Below are 25460 nucleotides of genomic sequence, written 5' to 3' on the forward strand. Positions count from 1 at the left end.
AGCTGGGCCCGTCGAGAAATTCGTAGCCGAAGGAGGCAATTGGGAGGCATTCGTCCGACGATTCGAGGCTGCCTTCCATTCTGGATGGCGATGCGCTCGCCTCTTACACCTCCCTTCCCGCGCACAGCAAGACAAAGCTTATCTCCGCAACGATGCCCGTGCCCTGCCTGTTGGGGACCGACTTTCTGAGGAAAATCGATCTGGCCAACGGGCGGGTAAAAGTCCAGGGAACACATCTCCATTTCCTGAAGGTGGAGGGGGCCGGCCGGGGGGTACCCTACGTGCAGGCTCTGGTCAGTGAGTCTGTCTCCATTCACCCGGCAGCCCAGATGCTTATACCGCTGCAATATTGGTCCTCCCTCGTGGCAGCCCGGCCGGACTCACCCATCTTGGTGTCTCCAGCACCAGCCGCCACGGATCGCCATCCACTGGCGGAGGCCGCGACAGTGCAGGCGGGAATGGTTCTGTCCCACGTGACTACTTTGTCACTAGGAGCTCCTGGGACGGGGCCAGAGCTCATGGGACGCGTCAGCCAGTCCGAGGACTAAGGTGACGACTGTGGATGGGATGGACCAGTTAGCGGGGCCTGAGCCGGATTTGCCGCCCGATCAGAAGCACCAGCTGCACTCATTACTGCAGGAGTTCTCCGATGTGTTCAGCCGGGGATTGCTTGACCTAGGACACGCGCATCTGCTGTAGCGCCACAGGCGAGGAGATATAGGAGGGGGGCTGAGGGGGAGCAGGGGGAGAGTTGGCAGGGAATGGACGGAGAAGGCCGCGGGCAAGTGTGGACCGGGGAAACCCCCTGCAACCTCATGTCGGCTCGACTTTAAACAGACGTGATTCCTCGCAAAAAGGTTTCTGTTTGGAGTTTGAACATCTCAGCGATTGTTCCCTTGTCAGAAAGGGTAAAACCTATTCTAATACTTTGATACTGGCAAGGAAGGTCCCAGGAATTCCCCAGTTAAGCGTGCGGAGGTGCTGCTGACAGAGAGCACGACGAGGAGAGCCCCACTTGCCAGGTGCTCCATCGTTTTCCCCCCCTCACTGCTCTGGCTGTTGCGGCTCCCCAGCGGCATGCGCTCGAGCCACGGCTGGTAGGGGACCTCCTGGCAGCTGCCCGTGTCGCCCTCGCGATTGATCTGCCGCCCGTTCAGCATTAAGTCATCCGAGCCACGGAACACGCTGCCCATGCTCACACGCTGCGGAGTTGCACTCATCACTATGGACAGCAGCGACTACACACACACGCACATACACGCAGACATGCACAAATGTGAGTCTGCGGGGCAGCAGGAATGGGTAGCTTGGCTATTGGCATTGAGCGGGGTGTAGTGGTGCACACCTGCGATCCAACACTTTGGAGGCAAGAATTGATGATTCTAGATTTGACGCTTTCGTGACTGCAAGGATTCATACTCTTTAGTTTTTTCAACTTTGGCTGTAACGGTGTTGCCTCCGAAACGTCGTGATTTAATTGAGTTGTTTTCATTTCTTTTATTTATTGTATTTTTTACCTACGTGACTTTACCGAAAAAAACCAAAGAGTATAATTGGTGATTCACTTAAAGATTTGTGAAACTTCCAAAGCCGGGAGCTGAATTATAATTTCGACAAGCAACATCACCACCATCATCACCAATACCATCACCACTATGATAACGACCAATATTTCACATAGTGCCGGGTGGTGACTGGGTCAACAGAGCAGTACAGCTTCTAAATCATCATCGTCAAACAAAAGCACCATTGCCACTGCCGCCGCCACCATCACCACCACCACCACTATCATCGCCATCCCTCAGCAGGCGTGCGCCCGTTCACTCACGCCGGCGTTGTCGCACTCCTGCCGATCGTCGGGGTGCAGGACGTACACCTTGCGGCTCAGCTGCTGGCTCAGATCGTTGCCGTTCTCGGAGGCCTCCGGCAGCAGAGTGCCACGGCGCTCCAAAGCCCGCGGCACCGCCAGCACCCCCGTCACGCTGCCCGCGTCGCTCCCATGCGATTGGTCCGAGGCCATCCGGCTCCGGCAGTAGCTGGGCCTCCGTGATTGGCCGGTCGCCTGCCGATGCGCGGGGGAGCGATAAACGGTGACGCCAAGATGCTACGTCGTCGTGACCGCGTGAGGGTTCGAACGGCGATAACCCTCGCGGCTGTGTGTCGACTAATTGGGCTCTGGACGGTGCATTCCGAGCGCAGTGGTCTCGCTTGCACTGCGCGGTGAGCAGTTTCTTCTGTGAAGCTTGCGCCACACACGACGGCTGCGTCTTCAGGACATGCATGCCCCACCTGGACAACCACGCTTGGATTTCAAGCGGCTGTGAAAGCACACGTGTGCTTTTCAAACACCAGGCTGTTTTATTTATCCGTGAAGACCGAATTCGAAGCTATTTACATCTTGTAATTATATTTGTTTGTGATTAATAATTAATGTTAAGTAAACTAGTTTTTTTTATTATGTAAAAACAAGGTAGAAAGTCACTTTAACAAAATACTAATTATATAACAACTTAGTTGAACTGTCAATCACAAATTAATTCTGGAATGCACAAACCAACGCTCCAATAGTTACTCGACAGTAGTAAACTGGGACTGCTTGTCACGTGACATTTCTATGCAACGTGGAGACACAGCACAAAAAACATCACATAGTGCTTCATTATTCTTAGAAAGGAGCCCTTCGTCTGCCTCTGAGCCTCAAACCAATTGCACTGAGCCGAAAGAAATCTGAAAGTTATCTTGATCTGATGATGAAAACACTGCTTACGTGGACATGATGCTAAGCAGATGAGTGCCTACTTGAGCAGGCAGAAAGCGATGAATGATCATGGGCAAGGCGTGCCAAAATATTTCTATACACGTACCATACAAAATACACAAAGTCTAACATAAAGAAAAACAAGTCTGCAAACAATGCTATTGCCGTCGGGCCTCGGATAGGATAAGGTGTAAGTAATTTCAGCGCTCAATTTTCAGGCTGGTTTTGCCACGTGCAGCCAAATTGACCCCATGGGCATCGCTTCATGTTGCTATTAATTAGTCAGATTACCACGTGGATACGCTTGATTCCTTAACAGGGAATTATAAACGTGCCAAGGGGCGCGTGTTGTTGCGAATGCACGACATGTGCGTGCGTGTACGAGGAGTGGCGATGAAGTGGTTGTTGCATTGTGATACCAACTCCGAGACCTGCGTTACATTCCACGGATAACATCAGTGGAGAATATCTGAAACAATACTGGGCCTCCCCCTAAGTCAACTCAGCCTCAAATAAATACCTAATGCGGTGTGTAAACACCACCACCACCACCGGGGAGACAGAAGCGTCCAGGTGTAGTGCTGAGCACACCACCGACTCGGCGCTCGCTAACGGCACTTGCCCCAACATTCCTGTTGGTCACACGAGGGGATCTTTATATTTTGCACGTGTTAGTTCGTGCGTGCGCGTGTGTGCGCGTGCATGCGTGTGTGTCCACATGCACGCGTGCACAGACCATGGCGACCTGATCCTCCTTCTGGATCTTCAGCTGCTCCAGCATCTCCTGAAGCTCGTCCTTCTTGCGCTCGGCCTCCTGCTGCGTGGCCAGGTTCTGCTCCTCGTAAGACTTGGCTACCACGGCCAGGATGAGGTTAATGAGGTAGAAGGAGCCCAGGAAGATGACCATCACGAAGAATATCATGTACACCTTGCCGGACGCCCGCAGGGTCTGAGCAGTGGGCAAGATGTACAGACAGATCAACAGCAACAATGACGGCCGCCATTCGCCACTTAGTTATACACAGCATGTATGCACACTGTCCAGTGAAGACAGGTGTTAGTGTTTGTGTGTGTGTGTATACCACGTGGTTTCCCACAGATGCTACTCCTAGTAACGGTTTTGTAAACTTAGGGAAATAATATTGACCTATAGAGACCATAAATATGCTATTTGCATCTGACTATTTGAGCCTTAAACAATAAAAACAAATAACCTTAATAATTATCATCATCATCATAAAAGTGCATCTGTCTGGCCCTTGTGAGCCTTAGACAATCATACACAGAATCCTAAGAATATTAAATGTGCCTGAATCTGACTGTCACCTTCATGCGATATCACTAACCATAAGAACCCTCGAGGCACCTCGGTCGTATATGTGTTCCTTGATATTATACGTGTGCATGTGCACATGCACAACAACAGGAGAGCGTGCGTCTACAAACTAGTGAGTGAATGACGACTACAATACGGCCTGTGCTGGAAAAAGCAGGTATATCCCCAGGGAGTCTATTGCCACCTAATGAACGGTCGTGTCTGATGTGCGCCATCCTCCCCCCTACCCCCATGTCCGCCCACCCCTCAACTCTCCCACGGGAAGACACTCCAGCCTCTGAGGAGCCACTCAAGTTCAAGAGGTCATCGCCAATGCCACCACCACCACACCACATTTCTTCGTATTTGCCACTCGCAGAGGATTACACTGAGGTTGTGAACGTGTGAATATGGGAGCCTCCACTTCCCCCCCAAATATTAAGAGGCGCCCCATTAGTTGACGCCACGGTGGCAAGATGTTCACTACCTCGCCCGATATACAGGAGGTCGTGGGTTCGATCCTGACCCTAATGCCTAAAAATTTGGGATTTGCATGTTCTCCCTGTGGTCGATTGGATTTTCTCCAGGCCCTCCGGGTTTTCCCTCCACATTTAGAATAATATGTTTAGATTGTTTGACTGCTATAAATGTCCACATGATAAGCCACTTCGTTGAGCTATCATTAGTGGCCAGGTCGCTTTTGAAAAATTAGCTACAAAGCTCAGTGGGCCCTTTACCTGGTAAAATAGAAAAAAATTGTTCCGTTTTATAGTTTCGTTTAGTGCCCCTCCGTGTGTCGGTTGTGTCCACGCTGGGCCCGAGCCGAGCTCACCAGCTGATAGAGGTTCTCCCAGTAGTCCTGCGTCATGAGCCGGAACAAGGAGAGGAAAGCCCAGCCGAAATTGTCGTAGTTGGTGTAGCCGTAGTTTGGGTTTTTCCCGGCCTTGAGGCAGTTGTACCCATCAGGGCAAGTACTGAAGCACAAACAGCAGAGTCAATCAAAGCGGTCAAGACCCGATTGTTTGGCTCGGTGTAGAACTGTGTTCGTATCCCAAGAGTGATATCGGTGTCGTGTGGTTCGGATCTCTCGGAGTGCAACATTTCATCTTTGAGAACGGCCCACGGAAGTGGATACCACAGAGATACCTCTGAGATCTCATTAAGTAACCTCTGGTCCACATAGTAAGCAGCAGGCAGCACTTTCCCATCTGCTGTGTCACTCAGAGCTGGAATTTAACGAAATTAAGTGCAAAGCCAAATTGTAATTGTGTTGGGTTTCTTTTTGTGTGCAGTAATTGATGTCAATAATCACAGGTGTCTGAAATTTGGATTCGAACTCAGGTTCTCAGCCGTGCCAGCTCAGCACTCTGAGCCACCTCGTGACGTTCATGAAACAATTAACTCAGCGACCTCAGCGAAGAGAGAGATCCAAACGATTGAATGATAATCACCTGAAGGACCATATTCACTTGTTGGAATATGGTCCTTTTCGTCACATTTTTGGAAATTTTCCAGCAGCGACAATGAGGAAAATCACCACCGCAATTGGTTTCAGGCCATTTTCTTGAACATGTGAACCTGGCCCTGTATAAATGGGATGAGTCCTTAGGCCCATTCCCAAACATGGAAAACATCGGTGGCAAGTGATACCTGAACCGGTCCTGGCACCCCCACCTCCATAATGCCATTTCATTAACCCACACTGACCAGCATGGTGACGTATGGTCAAACAAACCGGGTGAAGGACACAGCATTGGGGCTTGACCATGCAGGTGATCTGGTAGCACAGGCATAGCTGAGCCAACGTGCACAAGGCCAGCCCACCACAGGCTCACACGTGAGGTCGGGTGCTTCTGAGTAAGGGCCACGAGACGCAGGAGAATGAGACATCTCGCACCGTCGCCAAATTCACTACTACATTCCCGTGAAAACGATACTGCCATCGCGATGATAAAGACCTCTTGGCCAATACAATGGCAACATTGTTTTTTGGTGTCCATCAGCGTACCTATATTGTTTTTTTTCTTCCAGAGGCTGAACGGTGCTGACTCGGATATTTTAAACATTTCGCAAGAGGATATTCGGGGGAAATAAAATAGAAAGCATTGCGCTGGAAAATTAAAGCCACTTCAATTCGAAATCCATCATTATTAATTACACACATCATGTAGCATGCACATATGATGAATAGCAAGCGAGGAGTGATGGAGGTTCGTACTTAATTTCCGATGAGTTTGAACAGAGTAGTGGCACATTCTTGTGGAAGTAGTAATTTTCTGTGGAAATAAAATAAGAAGGGTTGAGAGATGCTGAAACTCTTCCAGGTAAAGTTTCACATGATATCACTGGCTTTGCTACAGCAAGGCAGAATGACATAAAACACACATATGCTCATTATTTTATTGAGTCACGACCAACGTCACCAGTAAGAAATTGGAAACTTTTTGTAACACGTGCCTTACCTTACCCCTCTTAGAATAGAATGGAGGCGGACCCTGCCTCTACTCTATTAGACACTCGTGATTCAGTTTCATTGATCATCAGTTTGGTTAACTGTATTTGATTTGTTACGCGGATGATCCCCATTGAGGCAATTGCCTGATTATTTTACACGGGAGGTCCGTGGTGCGTGTGAGCACGGCAACAACAGTAACACAAAACAAACAATATCAATATAGCAGAGGACGAGTACAAGATCATTCTTCAGGAATATTGCACAGCTATCTAAATAGTTGTGCAAATGGCTCAGTCGGGTGCAATTGCGCTGAAACACAAAAGGAACTAAGGTGTTTTTTAATCTTAATATTACGTGGAAAGATTGCACAATATTTGAATAATCCAACTAAGTGCAGGAAAGTTGTACCATTTCATTTCAGCTATTGGCTTTTTGAAAGTACAGTATTTAGCTGAGAAGCCCAGCATTTAACTGGCAATCATGCTTAAAAAGTATGTTCTTATGGGCAATGGGATTAGTGAGCCGTGTGTAAGTTTCATATCAACTAGTTTAAGGGTTTTGCAATTTTCGTGAAAACTTGTAGTGTACCACCAGACAGACACATGACATGTGCCAGGCATGGCAATAAGCAGCAGCTGATCAGCTCGGTAAAAAAAATGATGCAACAGAACCCCAAACAAACGAACTCTTCTTCACATAAAGTTTAGACACCGTGGCAAGATATATCATTGCGTAATCGCTTCGTAGAATGTAATTAAATCCAGTGCTATTGTTTCCTTCACGACCCCACAGACTACTCGCTCAACCGTGCGCTGACGCAGGAGAATGATAATCATGTTTGTAGTGTTCGGTTTCCGAGACACGTCCCATTACAGCTGCGTTTGCGCTTTCCTGGAATATTGACGATAAAACTTGCATGAAAGGGGATGCTGTAACACTTTAACGATGGCAGCAGCTGCCCCGGTTAAATGCGGATTGCCACCAACGGTTGGCTGCTGCCACATCCGGTTTGCCCAGCTCTGCTCACGGGCCATTTAGTTCCGAAGTAAATATCAAGCCCCTCTTTGATATCATAATGAGTCTTGATTTGAAGTTTTCGTGACTGCAGGGATCCATACTCTTTGGTTCTTTCGGTAAAGTCACGTAGGTAGAAAATAAAATAAATTAAATCACGACGTTTCGGGCGCGACACAAGCGTCCGTCATCAGGTGGGACAACCACAGCAAGAAACAATTGCTGAAGTGGGCAAAAGGGCTGCTGTAACAGGAGGCTATATAGGTAAGAGAGGGGGGAGGAGCAAGGGGGGAGAGATAGAGAGGGGGGTGTGGTAGGGGGAGGGGGGTGTGGTAGGGGGAGGGGGGTGCTGAAGTGAGCGGGTCTGGGAGTGGGAAGCTGAAGATGCTGGAGATGCGGAAAAATGAAGGCAACACCATGAAGCAGTTCAGGTTTTACCTGCTTAATAACATCCTTCCAACCTATATAGCCTCCTGTTACAGCAGCCCTTTTGCCCACTTCAGCAATTGTTTCTCGCTGTGGTTGTCCCACCTGATGACGGACGCTTGTGTTGCGCCCGAAACGTCGTGATTGAATTTATTTTATTTTATACCTACGTGACTTCACCGAAAGAGCCAAAGAGTATAACGAGTCTTGTTAGTGCGACAGCTCGAAAGTGGCAGCGCTTGTAGGGTTTCCAAACGGGCGAGTGGCATGAAATATAATACTTACATTGCTTGATTTAGCCACGTGTGAATCTGGTGAGGTTTAGCGTGTATTGTTCGAAAAGAATAACTGTAATTACCCAGAGAGAGTAATTATTTCGATGTAAAGCTTTTGTAACTGTAGGGATTCATCTTCTTGGTTCTTTCGGTAAAGCCGTCCTCAGGTGAGGACGGCTGCTTGCGTTGTGGCCGAAACGTCGTAATAATTATTTTATTATGTTTTATTTGTATTATTTTATTACTTCCCTTCTACGTGACTTTACCGAAAGAACCAAGAAGAAGAGTAATTATTTTCAGTTTGTATAATTGTGGATCGCGGGTTGGAGCGGTGGTGCAGCGCTTAAAGCACTGAGTTCGATCCTCATCATTGGCGAGTGATAACTCAACCAAGTCCTAGGCCACTCCAACAACCCACACCGACCGGCGTGGAAAAGTAGAATCAAACTACTTGCTGTGACTGACACGGCGTGGGGAGGCCTTCATCCAGCAGTGAACCGACACATTGCTACAAATGAATCACTATACAATTGTGAAATATACATTTGTCATTTTGGCCGTTAAACCAGCACAAAATGTGTGACTCTCGTTAACGATGTCATCACAGAGTCTTTAACATGCACTCTGCCACATTAAGCAATCCAGGTAATCATTCCACACCCAACTTTGTGTCTGCAGGAATCAAAACTTTGACTCAACTGACTTGGCAGCATCCACACTGATCACTCACATACACTCAGGGAAGATAATTATTGACCGATTCAATAACTAAAATGCATTCTTCAGCTTATGATAAGTGCATTTAATAGTGTCTGTAGGAATACATTATTTCTGATTTGCATTAATGTTGCATGTTATTAGTTGATGCAAACTAGACATGCAAACCGCAAATAAATGTCTCCTTTAGGATGATGGACCAAATGAGACAACAAGAAAGGCAATGCCCGCGAGATAAGAAATTAATAAATTCATGAATTCCATCGTGACTCCAATTAATTGAAACTTACGCTCATAATAAACGCATGGAATCATGCGCCTCACAGTCGAATAATTACAATGAATGAAAGTTATATGCCAAAGTTACCTTGAGGGTTAATGGAGCGCGACAGAGCACACTAAATAGAGCATGCAAATTAAACTGTACAAATCATACAAGCACGAAATAATCCATTCGTAAATCTAATTACGGCCCAAATAATCTTGACAATTCATGGCATCGCGTCGTGGCAACAACTCAACACATCCCCTGCCATCCCTGCCCATCGTGCAACCAACCAAACCAGCCACTCAAATAAAAACAATTGGGTAAATCGACAAATCAGAAGCAATTCTAGATTTGAAGCTTTCGTGACTGCAAGGATTCATACTCTTAGTTCTTTCGGTAAAGTCACGTAGGTAAAAAATGAAATAAAAATTAATAAAAATAAAAATAATACAAATAAAACGATAAAAATCATAAGCAACGTCCGCCTACCTTTGTCCTCCAGGTACTCTGAGATGTTAATGAAAGTGAAGTTGCCCGGAATTGGCCAGCGGACGCACTTGTTCTTCAGGTTGCCCTTGAATAGCTGCAGGGCGATCAGCGCGAAGATGCTGAGGCAGAACAAGGTGAGGATGGTGACGTCAGAGAGCTTCTTCACCGACTGGATGAGCGCTCGGACGATCGTCTTCAGGCCTGCGGTACCAACGGCACGGAGGTCACTCTCTCGCAAAGTGGGGTTCATCCGAACGCGCTTCGGTTTCAACAGTCGACCCATGTCTTCTCATCCAATGGCGTAAAATGCATGCATATATCTATAACATTACAAAAGGGCAGCCCGTCCTACAGACAAAGATCCCCGTATAGCATTCCATAGGCTCTTGGGGCAAGTTATGTTAGCGAGTACCTACAAAAAGGCTGCTACGGCACACGAGGGGGTGGTGTGGCCAGTACCACGCCCGGCCGCCTTTGTGTCGCTGATGTTGACGTTTACACATCACACCAGCTACCCATTTCAAGGCTGAGTCAATCTTGGGGAGGCTATATGGGAGATCTGTGTCTTTGCATCTGTACACGTGCATGTGTGGATGATTCTTGCCCGAGCCGAAAATGTGTGATGTGGAGGGAACACACACACACCTGGAACCACGGAAATGGTTTTCAACGCCCTCATCACTCGGAACATCCGCAGTGCTGACAGATTTGCGAAACCTGGTATGCTGGTAAAACATCTGAAGAGGCATTACGGAGTGGGGTGGGGGGACGGGAGTCAGGAGACTTAAAATACAAGCATTTGTCGCAGTCCATCGTGATATTTTGAAACGGTGTCCAATTTTGTCACTCGAAACTCACTCAATTGAAATGCAGTGCTTACTTTTTTTTCCAGTGCACACACTGAGCAAAGTAACTCTATCTCGGACTCTGCCTTGGGCACTCTCTTTCTCTCCCTCCGCAGGATGGGAAACACTCGAGGCAAAACTGAAATTCAGGTTTACTATGACACGGGGGATCACGGGCAAACTTACCATCTCAACAACGGACGCGGGGGGGGGGGTGTTTAAGTGACTCAGAAAGTTGGAGGCACATTCTGAATATATATTTATACTAGGGGAATCCGATGAGCTATAAAGTTTTTTTTTTTCACAGGTGTCCAGTTGGGGCGGGTCAGAACGTTACAAACAACACACAATGCAAAGTATAGGAAAGGTAAGCAAGTCAATGTCAAAAATGCAAAGTCATGTCCCGCGCTCAAATGAACATTAATGTGGTTCTCATCTCCCGTTTCCAACCCTGAACCAGTGGCGGAAATCACGCTTCATCTCCATAGCTCAGCCAGCATCGATATCCCCACAAAGTGATACTCATTCTGTCGACCCCAGATGGATAATGGGCTGAGTCATGCCCCAACCAGAATTTTAACTCGCTCTACAGCTGTATCGCTGGCCGGTTATGTTAAATGTAACCATACTAAAATGTATTGCCTTGGTTTTACATTTCATTTTGGATAAATTTCAGCTCTAAAATAAATACATACTTTTGTTCTAATCGGTTGGACTGCCATGTGACACGTGTTCGTAGCAAGGCACGTGGGAACATGGGACCCCGGGCATCTGGCTGAAAAAGTGACTAGACGAATCTCGTAAGTAGTTCTGCGACATCCGCTCCTGCGAGAAATTATCTAACACGATGCATTTGTACGCGAGACTCGCGAATGGACACTTTTGTTTCACGACATCGAAAGCATAATTGGGATAGAACTGGGGAGAAACGGACGAACAAAATCCGACAAGAAACAAAGTAAAGCTTTGAGATGGGCAATGCAGGCGGTGACCACTCACGCGATGACAAGCACAGCCAAGTCCAGCCAGTTCCACGGGTCCCTCAGGTAGGTGAAGGCCCCGAAGAATAAGCCTCGAGCCAGAATCTTGACCAAAGCCTCGAACATGTAGATGGCGGTGAACACATACCTGCAGCGCCCCACGGCATGCGTCACGGACACAGACTTCCCTCCCCCCCCCCCGTCGCTTCGAGGTCACGGTCAACTCCTTCAGGTCACGGGTCAAGCCTTCCTGTCACACGTCACCTTAGCCCTGAACCTGACCCCACACTGGCTCGGTAACAGGTAAAGGTGCAGCCCTGCGACGGCTTGCTCACGACACTGCTGGCGGAAGGGCCTCCGCTGGAGAGAGCTCTAGAGAACACCCCCAGAAAGTACTTTGGGGGTGCCACGGTGGCGAGATGTTAACTACCTCGCCTGGTATACAGGAGGTCGTAGGTTCGATCGCGACCCTGACTTGTATTTTTGACGATCGCCGGACTGACACAGCCTTTAGACCGGTGCTTGCACGCACTTTTCGCCGGATCGCACTGGATACACGTGCAGTATTTTCAGTATTTAAGTTGTATGTAGTGTATAATGTACTGTATATAATATTTGTTTTTGTCACGCTACACGGTGCCAATCGCCGGACTGGTAAACAGCCTTTGGAGCGTTTTTGCCGGTTTCGCCGGATCGGCCCGGGACAGCCGGATTATAATCGATGATCAAACTGTGTATACATATATATATATCACATCTGAGTATAGCTGCATCTTAAGAGGCTGTACAAAAAAAGTGGAGCATCAACTGGGCACCACCGACAACAGGGAGAGACGCGTGTTTACATGCCCACACAATCAGACGCACAAAAGCACGCAATCGCATACACGCTTCAAGAAACCAAGACACCGGGGGATTCCCAATGGTCATTAACGCCCGTTCGTGTTCCAGCGGGTGGGTGGGTTACCAGCACCACTCAAAGACAACGATCCCCCTTAACAGACTGTTGGGGCAATTGCTGTTAGCGAGCACCTATGAAGGCCGGCACGGCACACGAGATGATGGGTGGCCAGCACCACGCCCGGTCGCATTTGTCTCCCTAGTTACGCTGTCTACACACCGCACTAGGTACTCATTTGAGGCTGAGTCGACCTATGGGAGGGCCCAGGACCGGTTCAGATAATCGTCACTGGTGTTGGCCGTGAGCGAGAATCGAACTCGGGTCGCCGGGTTCGTAGCGCAGCGCGCTAACCGCTGCACCACCGCTCCCTAGCAACACTTACACACCCACGCACGTCATACACCAGAAATCACGCGCTCGATAACACGCACAACAACAACACAATGATACACACAGAATCGTGCACGAACACAACAGCAATGACCGCCATTCGCCGCTAAGTGGTGGTGACGACACCACGGCGCTAGTGCCAGTCTAAGTGCACCTTGAGGGCACGTGAAGTGTCAAAGGCTCGCTGGCATGAGGTCACGGGACAGACCTGGGTGTTATGGGTTCACACGCAATTCCATACCTGTCAACCCATACGGTTTAGTCGTATTCTTGTACAGGGAAATTGGGCAAAAAAATATATATTTGTTTGTGTTTCTCCCTTGTGATGGGATTTTGTAGGATGAACGTTGAGATTTATGAGGGAACGGGGTCTGTATTAAAGTAGGAAATGATAAGGGATTGATAGGTATGCAATTCTGCACCAGGATACACTCATACACAATCACACACGCATGCGCATCCACCGACACACAACCACACACTTACTTACTCCACAACCTTCAGCTCTGTATTGATAGCCATGAAGACACAGTTGGTCAAAATGGTCGCCATGATGAGGATGGTGAATAATGTATGGACGGAGCTAAGGATTGAAGGCGGCGGTGGTATTTTCACACAACAAACACGGCACACGACATCTGTGTGCCTCGAACCAACACAGCCCACAGCAGCAGCACGCTGCCTATAGCAGGCGACTGCAATGGACAAGGCAGACCGCGCAAGAGCAATGCCATTTGAGCTTCGTGGAAATCGGTAAGTGTAAATAAGTCGCACGCCGTGTGGAATTGGTGTTGGTACTTGTGACCCCGGATGCTGCATGGCACATGTGGGTGCTTGGCAGACACCAGTGATAGTTTGCAGTTGGAATATTACGTTTAAATACTACGGTGCTTTTTTTTTCTTCTACACACGATTCCTTGGGCCGATTGATGCGTATCTTGTCCCAGTTAAAATGTTACTTATCATTTTAACGTTACTCCCGATAGCAGTAGCTCTGGCAGAGGATTTGTGTGATGTCTCTTAACCCGGCGATGCTACATATAGCCAACAGGGTATGTGAGTGTCAAAAACGAACTGCTCGTCACCATTTTTCGATTTAAAGCTTTCGTGACTGCAGGGATTCATCTTCTTGGTTCTTTCGGTAAAGTCACGTAGAAGGAAAATAATAAAATAATAAAAATAAAACATAATAAAATAATTCTCACGACGTTTCGGCCACGACGGCTGCTTGCGTTGTGGCCGAAACGTCGTGAGAATTATTTTATTATGTTTTATTTTTATTATTTTATTATTTTCCTTCTACGTGACTTTACCGAAAGAACCAAGAAGATGCTCGTCACCAGCAGCCGTTATCTTGCCTACGCACTGCTCGACGAAGACCTCGCCAGCGCTGGATCTATCCACTGCTGGGCGAAGGAGCAAAACCACAATCCCTGTAAAATGTCACATATCAATAACGATCCCTAAGCAAATTACTCTTACGCAGATATTTCTTGGACGTACAATTTTGGGAGGAAAAAAAAACCATCCTGGGTCAGAAGACAGTAACACGCACGTGTGTTGTTATATGCTTCACCTTTGAGAAGATACGGATAGGTGTCAAACGAATGGGTGGCACGGCGATCAACACACACAAAGCGTCTTTGCAAATGCAATAGCGATCGTCGGCCTTCAGCAAAAGAGGATATGAGTGAGTGAGGATCTTGATAGATATTCTCCTAATGGGGTTGAACACTGTGAAGAGACAAAGCGCCTTGCAGGCATTAAACCTGAAGATGGTCTTGCCCTTGTTGAGAACCAAAAACGTCTGCAAGAGAAGCAGATAACAGCGACATTAGGCGCAGCTGCGCTCCACAGCATGGAGCAGACGGTTACAACAATTAGCGGTGATTCATCATCTCAATAACCAAAGCATCCCACGACTCTGAGCATGGCAAGTGTATAGCGTTAATCGGTTCATCACGGAACATCTGGCAATCCAGCAGGATTTGTTGAGCAAGCTGCACGCTGCTGATGAGAACCAAAAAAGGTGAAAACCAGGCAAGCGTTTGTTTCTTTGTTTAAACAAATGCTGCTGGACATCGCTGGTCTGGCTGATGGACTGAAACCTCTTAATCTTTTATGTGGAGATTTGAGTAAAATACAGGTAGTCCCAGACTTACGATGGGGTCCGACTTACGATATTTCGATCTTACGATGGCGATATCGATACGACAAAATTGTTGAATATTTTACATTTCGCGAGGCAGGCAATCGCAGCAGCGTACGAGGTACGATGCTTGCTGTACGTTGGGACGCTGCCGGGATGTGCGCATCTCCCACCTTGTATGGTGATGCCTCTCACTCTCACCAGCGGTCGACGGAGTTAAGTGGTCACGATGTTAGCGCGTGTATTTTTTTCTGTGTTTTTGTGTTCCAGGTGACTACAGTACAATATGATACGTTACGACACGTTCAATGAATGTATGATACGTAGCTTTAGCGATTTCATTTTAGGGTTACCACGATAAGATACATACGTTCAATGCATGTTTAAAGTTTTTATAGCAGATAGGATTGTTTCCTGAAAAAAACTTTCTATGAAATTGCAGTTCAGGTAGGTATGCTGAGAATTTACCTTGTTTTTTACTTTAAATTTGACTGTGCAATACAGTATTGTAATTAATAAATACATACAGTATATAGTTTATACAGTACGGTACTATAAATTGCTCTGTTTTGCTAAATTATCACCATTCTTTAAGACTCCTGGGTAGGCTTGGCCATTTTCGACTTATGATATTTTCGACTTACGATGGGGTCGTCGTAACGCATCTCCATCGTAAGTCGGGGACTACATGTATATGTAATTGCCTTACGGTGCTATACCTTCTCACGTGCTCTGAAATAAAGGTGTCCTTCATATGATGATCCAACATTTGTGTAATCTTCATAGTCAGACACATTCTGAACTAAATGAACATCCAAATTTAATATAATTCGATTTTCGTTACGTTTTTGTGCAGTCATTGATCGGGCTGAGAACATCAACTCACTGCACTTATGGACCAGGTTTAATTACTCAGATTCAATCCCAGGATCTCAGCTATGCCAGGGCTCACAAGGACCGTTCAACAGTGTGGTGCTCCGATTTCAACCACAATTTGTAGATTGTCGGTGATAAAAACAGGATTGGTGAAATGTCACGTGCCCCTCCATTGTTGGATAGAGAACGGGTAAAATGTGTTGTATTTGCATGAGTTAATCATAAACTTGATACTGTCATTGGATACACTATATAGCCAGTGTATTCTCCAAAACCGTACGGCACACTCACGTAACCGGTTTCAGTTGTTGGATGACATAGGTGCTCCTGCAATCACGTGGTAACGTCTATCCACACAGTTCAAAGAGACATTTTCTTCATGTTAATGTTATTTACGTTTTCCACAATGACGCTAACGATGATTTCGAGTTATGTATGACACTACTATTCTGCGTTGAACTAGGACCCTATAGCGTAGAGAGAGTATCCTTTCCTTTAATATCAGCAGTTCGCCAGCATTGATTAAAGGAAGCTTGTCCTGAGCTGCTTATGGCACACTGTGTGTAGAAGCTTATCCAGAGTTTTGCTTTTATTGCACAAATGTCGATGACATGCACTCCCAGAAGGCCGTGCGGCGGATAGTTAGTGTAAAAAAAAACATCAATGGGTTCCACATCATGGGACCTCCTTTGCCAACACCAAAATAAGAGAATAGGGTTTTCCCCTTTTTTCTGGAAACAAAACAGGTGTTAAGATGTTAAAACACCAAACGGAAACCTTTTACAAGGAATCATGTCTGCATTAACCACAATGCTTGTGGTCACAATGCAAACAAAAAACACGCTGATAATATATGCATTGTCCTTGAAACATGATTCCTTGTAAAAGGTTTCAGTTTAGTGTTTTAACATCTTAACACCTGTTTTGTTTCCAGAAAAAAGGGGACAAATCTATTCTCATCTATGGGTTCCTTTTTGCCAGTACCAAGACGATGAAAACGGGAACAGGCTTTACCTTTTCCAGAAATATTGTTCAAATACCAAATCGACACCTATCGCAAGGCACCAAGTCTGTCTTAACCACACATGCGTGTGGTTAAACATGCAAACAAACCTGCTTTGACAATACATGCATTTAATTGCGTTTGTTTTACGTGGAGAGACGGGCATGTGAAGGAGACGTCTTGTATTTGATTTGTTACACAGCTGATGGTCGTGGTGCGTGACAGCAGTTTTGGGTGGGTGGGGGGGACAACTTTGCCTTGGGGTTTCAAGTCTCGGGTGATATATGCAGGTTGACTAATTTATAATTGGAACGCAAAGGGAACGTGTGGTTATCATGGTGATTGATGATAATGATGTCGTCGACCCAGTGCTGTGTTCTGGCCAAACCAGTTCGGGGAATTGATCACACTATCCGGTGATGCTGATCTATTTTTTTACCAGGTAAGGCCCATTGAGCTATGGAGGTCTTTTTCAGAAGCGACCTGGCCACAAATGATAGCTCAACCAAGTAGCTTATCACGTATACATGTATAGCAGCCTAATACGCTAACGCATGGTGAAGGATGGTCAAGTAACCCCCATGACCCAGATGTGCCGTGATGGGCTGTAAAACTATATCATTAAAATCACTCTCTTGATAGCCTTTGGGTAACGACATTGTAAACACAGCAGGATTTGTTTCATCACCAAAATAAAAAAAATATAAAAATATTTCGGCCCATGAACCAAAGAGCCTTATGGTCCAATGTCTCACAACCACGCACTGCTGATGAAACCAGGTCAAGGTTTGCCTGGATTTGCCAAATTCTGCTCAAGAAATTCTGCTTCAGAATCTGGCTGATGGACATCAAGGTTGTTCAATCTTCATGTGATGCAATATCTCTCTCTCTCTTGGGCAGGTCCTTGGGTGAAACGTGCCCCATCCACTGATCTTTACCCCCCCCCCATCCTGTCACCTGCCTCCTGACCCCACCCGGGCCCCTTCATAAAGCAGAATTTTTGTTTATCTGCCTCATGGTCTCTTTCCCAACATCCGTCCTTCCAGTTTCCATCAACAAGCGTTCACCTTTGAAAACTCTTGATCACGTGTCTGATCAACAACGATCGCCTTTTCTGGGCTGTGTTCCAGTCACTCTTTGCATTACTCTCAATCCAAATGAATTGCTCCATTTGATAGCAAAACCCACGAAGAAAATAACAACATATGACGTAGCATATCCCCATCCATGTTATAGATACATGGGCCGAACTGAGATGTTGAGCGGCTGGAGAGCGTCTCGTGTATGTTCAGTGTCGTGTGAGACATTCAAGCCTGGCACGCACGTGCTCATAGGCCTGGGGGCGAACAGACTTTGGGTAAACAACCAGGGAGTGTTATTCACCAGGCCATGAAGCCCCAGTTTAAGTTGAAGGTTCAATAATCCACTACTGGTGTCTCATTATCAATAAAATTTAATATCCCAAATGCGACGTTACCAATCATGTGAATTTAAGCCCCCCTCGCAACCCCTCACCCCTCTCGCATTGTGGCCTGCCCTCCATGCGAAAAAGTGCATTTACGTTCGTGAAGGTCCTACGAATCCATTGGTAGGGAGGGGGCAGCTCTCAAGGGTGCAGGCGGTGCAACTGCACGGGAGCCCATGGTCTGGAGGGGCCTAGGATACGAAGAGGGAGCTAATTGAGGAGGGGGCCCTGATTAATTCATTTCACACCTGGGGCCCACAGCAAGCACGCTACGCCACTACAATCGACAGGATATTAAACAAATACATCGAAATACTGGATGCGGACTATCAAGTGAATGTTATAGGTGTAAACAGGTAGATGAGATTGTGCTGCAGTGGGAAGGAGACGTGTAAGATGGAGGTGGGCAGGTTATCGAGACATGCATTCATGACTTGGTGGTGGTGATACAACTAACAGTATCCATCTAAAAACGTGTCGACTGTTAAATATGAAGACTTAAAGCCAGACGGTGGCAATGATTGGACTGTAGGAGTGGTCCTTGAATGATCTGCCACCTACATAGCACGGAGAAGAACAAAAAGCCAGATTGTGGTGGTGGTGACGATGATGATTATGATACCCTAAGAGCAGACCTCGCAGGTCGGGTGGTCACCTTTGCAACAATTGTGTGACCTGGGAGATGTCACCATTCCTTGCGATGGCAAGGAATGGTGACATCGACGGCACTGACAGCGAGGACCTTTTGACCTTGAGTTTAAAACTGACCTGCAACTCAAAACTCAATGTTTATTATTTTCTCTTATTTACGTTTCCCGTTTACTGACGTTCTCCACTTTTAAGTACAAATAAACCAAGCATCAACGCACGCGTTTTTGTTTGTGAAACTGGAAAGCATGCACGCCTCGAGGTGTGAGCCACGTCTGGCATTTGAGACACTGCCGCTGCTGTGGCTGCTGCTTCTGCTATTCGTACCACGTGTCCTTTATGTTGGCTCCCCATTGTGTTTCGTAGCCACGAGCCGTGGGCTTGTATACCGAGACTGCCCCGAGGCGCGCGAGTGCCACGTGCGTTCGCGTTACGACGCCCAGAACAATGCGTCACTGCCGTCACCTGTGACAAGAATGATCTGTATTGTTATTATTAAACCCCTTACACCTGCCCAAAATTAGGGAAGTTCTCGCTGAACGCGTGTCCCCACAGCACGGTTTTTTTTGCCATAACCCGGTTCTTACACACATTGTGGAACGCGCCCGCTATAACGCGGAATGCACCCGTCATAATGTGATTTCTGAGTGATCGACGGTGAACTACTTCCTTGAGATACGCATAATTATACAGTAACGAGGCTGAAAACTTGAGTTTTTTGTCCCGCCATCTCACTGTGTGTGCATACATCGTATCTCGCCAAACTTGATCGTTTCGTTAATTATGGGCAAATAGTTTTCGCTTAACGCAAAGCTTTTGAGGAACGCATCTACCGCGTTAAACGAGGAATTACTGTACATTAGAAAGCAAAAGAAAAAACACAACCTCCCCCACCTGCTTCCAGCAAGCCTGTCCCTGCATGTGTCGAAGATCAATATTTGTTACCGGCAAATGTTGAGCGACGTAATATGGACCCATTTCTCGCACGCTGCCTCGGTGACCAAACGGAGGGAAACTCGCAAGATATGGAGTGGTGAAATCTGATCGTGTGCGGGCACTAAATGGATTGTTGCATCACAGGACCGTGCGAAAGTGATGGTTTCAGGAGGACTTAATCCAGCAGTGGATAGATAATTAATGATGACAACTAAGAAAAAATCGCCCTGAATATCCACTCTAAATCTTCAGATCTCGTAAGCGCACCACGACTCAGCCATCTTGCGACTTGAATTTGAGATGCACTTGAATTACGTGACATTGTATGCTTGGGTTAGGCTAGGAGATGAAAATTCAGCAATGAGCTCAGTCCATCTCTATTGAATATATTGGGTGTATCTGTGCATTCAATCTATTTTTGCAGAGCATTGAGTGTTGCCTCTTTATACTTCAGGCTTTCTCTGAGAACTCTGGTTTCCTCCACATATGAAAAGCGTATTAATGGAATTGTCCGAAAATCCCAAGACACGGACCATCTTGACGAAAAAAGTATTGAAACTCTCAGGCTTTCCTGGTGGAATAACAATCATTAATACTGTACTTTACTAACAAAAGCTGGATCACATTGGCCAAGTAGTCACTCCAGGCCTGGTGGAATATATTTAAAGTAGTGACACCACACGAATGGAGTATGAATTGTGTGGCTCAAGGGTTTCATAATGACCGTGTCAAAGATGCTGAGGTCCTGGGGTTAAATTGGGGTTTCAGCAGGCATTGATTTAATGGGACTCTCATGAGTAACAAATGGTTGGTCTCAGCCTGGTCACCGATGACTGCAGAACAAAAACATCAGAATACTAAACCTATAATCTTGATTTGAATCTTTCGTGACTGCAGGAATCAATACTCTTTGGTTCTTTCGGTAAAGTCACGTAGGTAGAAAAATAAAATGAAAAATAATATATCACTTATATTTTATTTTTCTACCAATGTGACTTTACCGAAAGAACCAAAGAGTGCTATAAACCTATACTAACCTATGTTTTATTTTACCAGGTAAGACTCACTGAGCTATATTGCCTTGTTTCAGAAGCGACCTGGACACAAATGATAGCTCAACGAAATGGTTCATCACGTGGACATTTATAGCAGCCAAATACTCCAAACGCATTTTATCGACGACGCTTAATCAAGAATTTTCTTGCTTCAAGCACAATCAAGTTTGGTTTGATTGACACGAGACTTGAACACATCTATAGGGACCTCAGAAGTAGTTTTGTGAGGTCATCTTCCAGGACCGTTGTCTAACACTGGGTGATGCACTGCTTTCTGCGAGAGTCGCAAATTTTTATATATTTTTTTCACACAAAATCAACATAAAGCTGACAGCTCAAAAAGGAAGGTAATTGGGAGAAGGATGCAACAAAATAAACTAAACTTAACTAAAATGTATTTGTTCTGAGCGCAATGTTTAATTTACGAAGCAGCACTTCTGGCAGGTGCAACACATCGGTGAAGGGCACAGATTCCGATCAGTGTCAGCCTGCTACTGCTGCCACTGCCGCTGCTGCTTCCACTTGCTGCTGCCTATTCCTGCTACGGTTGCCACTGCCGCTGCTGCTTCCACTTGCTGCTGCCTACTCCTGCTGCTGCTGCCACTGCCGCTGCTGCTTCCACTTGCTGCTGCCTACTCCTGCTGCTGCTGCTATTGCCGCTGCTGCTTCCACTTGCTGCTGCCTACTCCTGCTGCTGCTGCCACCTCCGCTGCTGCTTCCACTTGCTGCTGCCTACTCCTGCTGCTGCTGCCACTTCCGCTGCTGCTTCCACTTGCTGCTGCCTACTCCTGCTGCTGCTGCTATTGCTGCTGCCTCCACTTGCTGCTGCCTACTCCTGCTACTGCTGCCACTGCCGCTGCTGCTTCCACTTGCTGCTGCCTACTCCTGCTACTGCTGCCACTTCCGCTGCTGCTTCCACTTGCTGCTGCCTACTCCTGCTGCTGCTGCCACTTCCGCTGCTGCTTCCACTTGCTGCTGCCTACTCCTGCTGCTGCTATTGCTACTGCTGCTTCTTGTACCGCTGTTTTTACTTTACTGCAACCAATTCTACCTGCTGCTCCCACTCAACTTCCTCGGAGTCCACAAGGGCATGAAACTGAAATTTTGTCTGTGGCTCGTATGCGTGCGCAGTTCGGGATTTCACGAACCGCAGTCCTCGCGACCCGCTCCTGTCGCCTTTCCATATGTGTTTCCCATCCCATGAATACAATTAAATACAAATTAAGTCGTTGCGAGCTCCACGTGCCCGATGGTTTGTAAACACGCCCCACGGCACTTCAGGGCACGCTGATTTAAATGTAAAGGATTGCAATTTCAAATCAGCGTCACGTGGCACGAAGACAAATATCCCATGTTGCAGTATTTAACAGACTGCCGGGGTAAGTGCTGTTAGCGAGCAGCTATGGAGGCCGCTTCGAGAGGTTGGATGGTCAGCATCACGTCCGGTCGCCCCAGGTTCAGTCCGTATTTGAAGGCTGTCAGAGACGTCCCTAGCTGTTAGCGAGCACCTATCATTAACATTCCAGCCATAACAGATGCTCGTTAACAACAGAGACTGGGGATAATTGTCTTTGCTGTACACTCGTACAACCAGGGCTGATGTTCAGGTCTGTTCGGGTCAACAACCCGGATATATGTATACACCCGGCACACCGCATCAAGTATACCACCTGTTACTTCCAGTAACCCCCGTAAAATATTGCCCTCTGGATTCAACAAGCAGCGGTTTGACGCAGTGTTCCTGTTCCACCGAGGCAGGCAATGAGTTCAATACCTGAGCATGTTCATCATTGTTATGGAAAATGTGTAACTGTCACTGAAGCTTGCATGGACCTCGCATGGTCAATCTGACCCAAAAATATTCAATTAGCACCAGAATGCTCAATCAGCAGTCGATCACCAAACCGACGCCGGTGGCTGGAATGAATCACACACTCTCCCTTAAGAGGCGCTCGCTAACAGCACTGCACTTTTGATTCCGAGCCACTGCTCACATCAATTGCGAGTGACATCTAAACCGGCCATTGGCAGCACTATCAGCAACCAATACCGACCAGCGTGGTGAAGTATGACGAACAAAGTCCAGTGGTCAACACAGCATGGGAAGGCCTTTATCCTGCAGTGGAATTTGACATCACTCGTAGTAGTAGTAGTATTATTATTATTTTAACAGCAGTCACCCGCACCTCGAAACGTGCTCTATTGCTATCGATGCATATTGCAATGGAACGTACCATCTTGTTCCTGTAGTAGGGGTCCAGGTCCTCGAGCGGCTCCGAGATCATCTTCGGCGGAACCTCCCCATACACAAATGGCATGGTCCTGTCCGCCTCCAAGAAATTGAGCGGTTTCACCTTCTCAATCACCACGGTGGAATCTTTGTCTGCCTTGCGCTCCTTTTCCCAGGCGATCTGCTCCTCGATCCTGGCCACGGACTCCTTGGTGAAGTGGCGAAAGAAGCCGCTCGACTGGGGGATGCCGACCATGCAGGACATTGTGACAGATGGGTGGCGAGTGGAGCCACGAGCCTTGACTTTGTTGACTTTGTTGTTGTTGTTGTCCTCGTTGGGAGAGCCACGCGCGTAGTGATGGTTACAGCACCAGCACGTGTAGGGATGGAAGTCGTCTTGGTGGTGGTGATGGTAACATAGATGATGATGATGATACAAGTGATGGTGGTGAGACTGATGGTAATGATGATGTAGATGTTAGTGGTGAGGATAGAGATAATTACGACGATGAGAGTGGTTATGCAGTCGATGAGAGTGGAGATGATGATGGTGATGGTGATCGATCCTGCGCGTGCGAGCTTGTCAATGCTCACACTCGCTCTACGGATCTCCTTCCTCTTCTCAGCGTGATGCTGTGATCTATCCCTACGTCTTTTCTCCTGGAAGCCAGTGATGTGTCGTTAAAGAAAAGCTTCCTGGCGGTGCGCACGCAGGTCAGCTGTGGAGCGGAGTGAAAGGGTCCCCGTGGCATCGTCCGCCTCCCATCATCACGGTCCTCGTGCTCTGCTGTCGGGAAATATCAAACACAAACAACAACACCGCGGATTTACCGTTTAGATTGTTGTGGGCGAGACCGAGATGAGAATAACCTACGACCAAATCACCCAGAATGCGACCCATCTTGAAAGATATTGGCGGTTGAAGAGGCTTGAGCCTGCGTAGTGTTGCTATGGGAAGCCGCCTGGGAATATCATGAGTCGTGGCGTGAGGGCTGCGAGACAGCCGCGAGATGGCAGCACGGCGATAGATTATTGAATATTTTGGTGCGGAGCTTTGAGTGTACCCCAACCCCCGCGTCCTTGTGCAATTGGCAAAACATCCCAATGTAGGAGGACCCCTCCTGCAAAACGAGTATTCAGGCTCGGGGGAGGGTTCTTGAATACAAAGGAAGGGCCGTGCTCACACCTTGATGAAACGGCCAAAAAAGCACATCGATGTGTGTGCGATGGTGATGGGGGCGCGGCGGGCGTGTGCGTTCACAACAAACAAACAACATCCGATGGACAAAAAGGACAACCGCGAATACGTGATTCTGGTCCTGTTAAACACACAGCCATTGTCCACATTTGAGTTAAATTGTATGTCGTTGTGGTATTACGGACGGGGTCGAGCAATAACGCGGTGGTTAGCGCACTGCGCTATACGATTAACCCGGGATGCCACCAGAGTTCGACTGACGGTCACGGCTAGCATGAGTGTACGAGTGATATCCAAACCGGGATCCGGGTCTCCCCCATTCACTTAACCCGCACTGGCCAGCGTGGTGACGCGTGGATGAAATAATTTCCATGATCTACGCGACGTAAAAGGAGGCCTTCATTCAGCAGTGGAGTGGCGAAGCGCTCTAAATGTGAGCACGCACAAAAAAATCGCAGCTTAAAATAAAACAGCAGTCTCTAACATCCTTTATAGAACCCATGTCAAACGTACACGCACGTCGTACGTATGTCACTGACTGGGCTTAAACGTTCCGTAGTAATTCTAGCATCTCTCTTTCCCGACTACATCTTGCTTAAGATGGATCTGTGTCGCTGTTTGCAAAGCACACACGACCGCTTCTAATTAATACGACCGCTTCAAATGGACATTTCTCGCAGTAAGCGCTTTTGACAAATTTGTTTGCACACGCGATGCTCTTTTACAATTCAATGTGGTTGATGATGGTTATAACAACATCATCATCATCATCACCACCATCATCATCCGCATCATTGCGCTCGACGTAAGGTCTATTCTAGTGTTGAGTATGGCACCAGAAATGTGTTCACGAGCCACGCGCATGTATGTGGCCAACCGTGATAATGTAATCGTAGGTGCCAATATCGAGCTCTGTTATCCACGAGAGAACTTCATGACAGAGCGGGAGAGAGTTCGTGTAGTAGTGTTAGAATTCCATTATCGAAGGTTTACTCCATGTGCCGTAAGGGCGACTGCGATGTTCTGAAACTCCAACCTTCTCGTCATCGGCGTGATGACAGCGACGA

The 25460-nt window shown here is 47.2% G+C and overlaps 1 protein-coding gene across 1 annotated transcript; it reads right to left on the reverse strand.

The window, feature by feature from the left end:
• Positions 1-920: 920 nt before the first annotated feature.
• On the reverse strand, positions 921-23975 carry LOC144721142 (sodium channel protein type 2 subunit alpha-like). The gene is made up of 11 exons (XM_078598538.1): positions 23200-23975; positions 14522-14640; positions 13324-13404; positions 11562-11690; positions 10363-10454; positions 9718-9918; positions 6292-6349; positions 4906-5047; positions 3495-3707; positions 1829-2062; positions 921-1238 (listed from the first exon to the last, which is right to left on the reverse strand). The coding sequence occupies exons 1-11, from the start codon at positions 23458-23460 to the stop codon at positions 921-923; spliced, it is 1848 nt and encodes a 615-aa protein (XP_078454664.1). The 5' UTR covers positions 23461-23975.
• Between the last annotated feature and the right edge of the window lie 1485 nt (positions 23976-25460).

The sequence above is a fragment of the Lampetra planeri genome, chromosome 10 (assembly GCF_965212315.1).
Source record: "Lampetra planeri chromosome 10, kcLamPlan1.2.h2, whole genome shotgun sequence".
NCBI classification, from domain to species: Eukaryota; Metazoa; Chordata; class Hyperoartia; order Petromyzontiformes; family Petromyzontidae; genus Lampetra; species Lampetra planeri.

Excerpts from the sequence above, each read along its gene's own strand:
- LOC144721142 (XM_078598538.1), bottom strand. The coding sequence starts at position 23,460 with ATGTCCTGCATGGTCGGCATCCCCCAGTCGAGCGGCTTCTTTCGCCAC. Across the intron at positions 13,405-14,521 it reads ATCAAGATCCTCACTCACTC|ATTATTCACCATCCTCATCA; the intron begins ATATCCTCTTTT and ends CTCCGTCCATAC. Across the intron at positions 2,063-3,494 it reads AGGAGGATCAGGTCGCCATG|GCGACCGGCCAATCACGGAG; the intron begins GTCTGTGCACGC and ends GCGCATCGGCAG.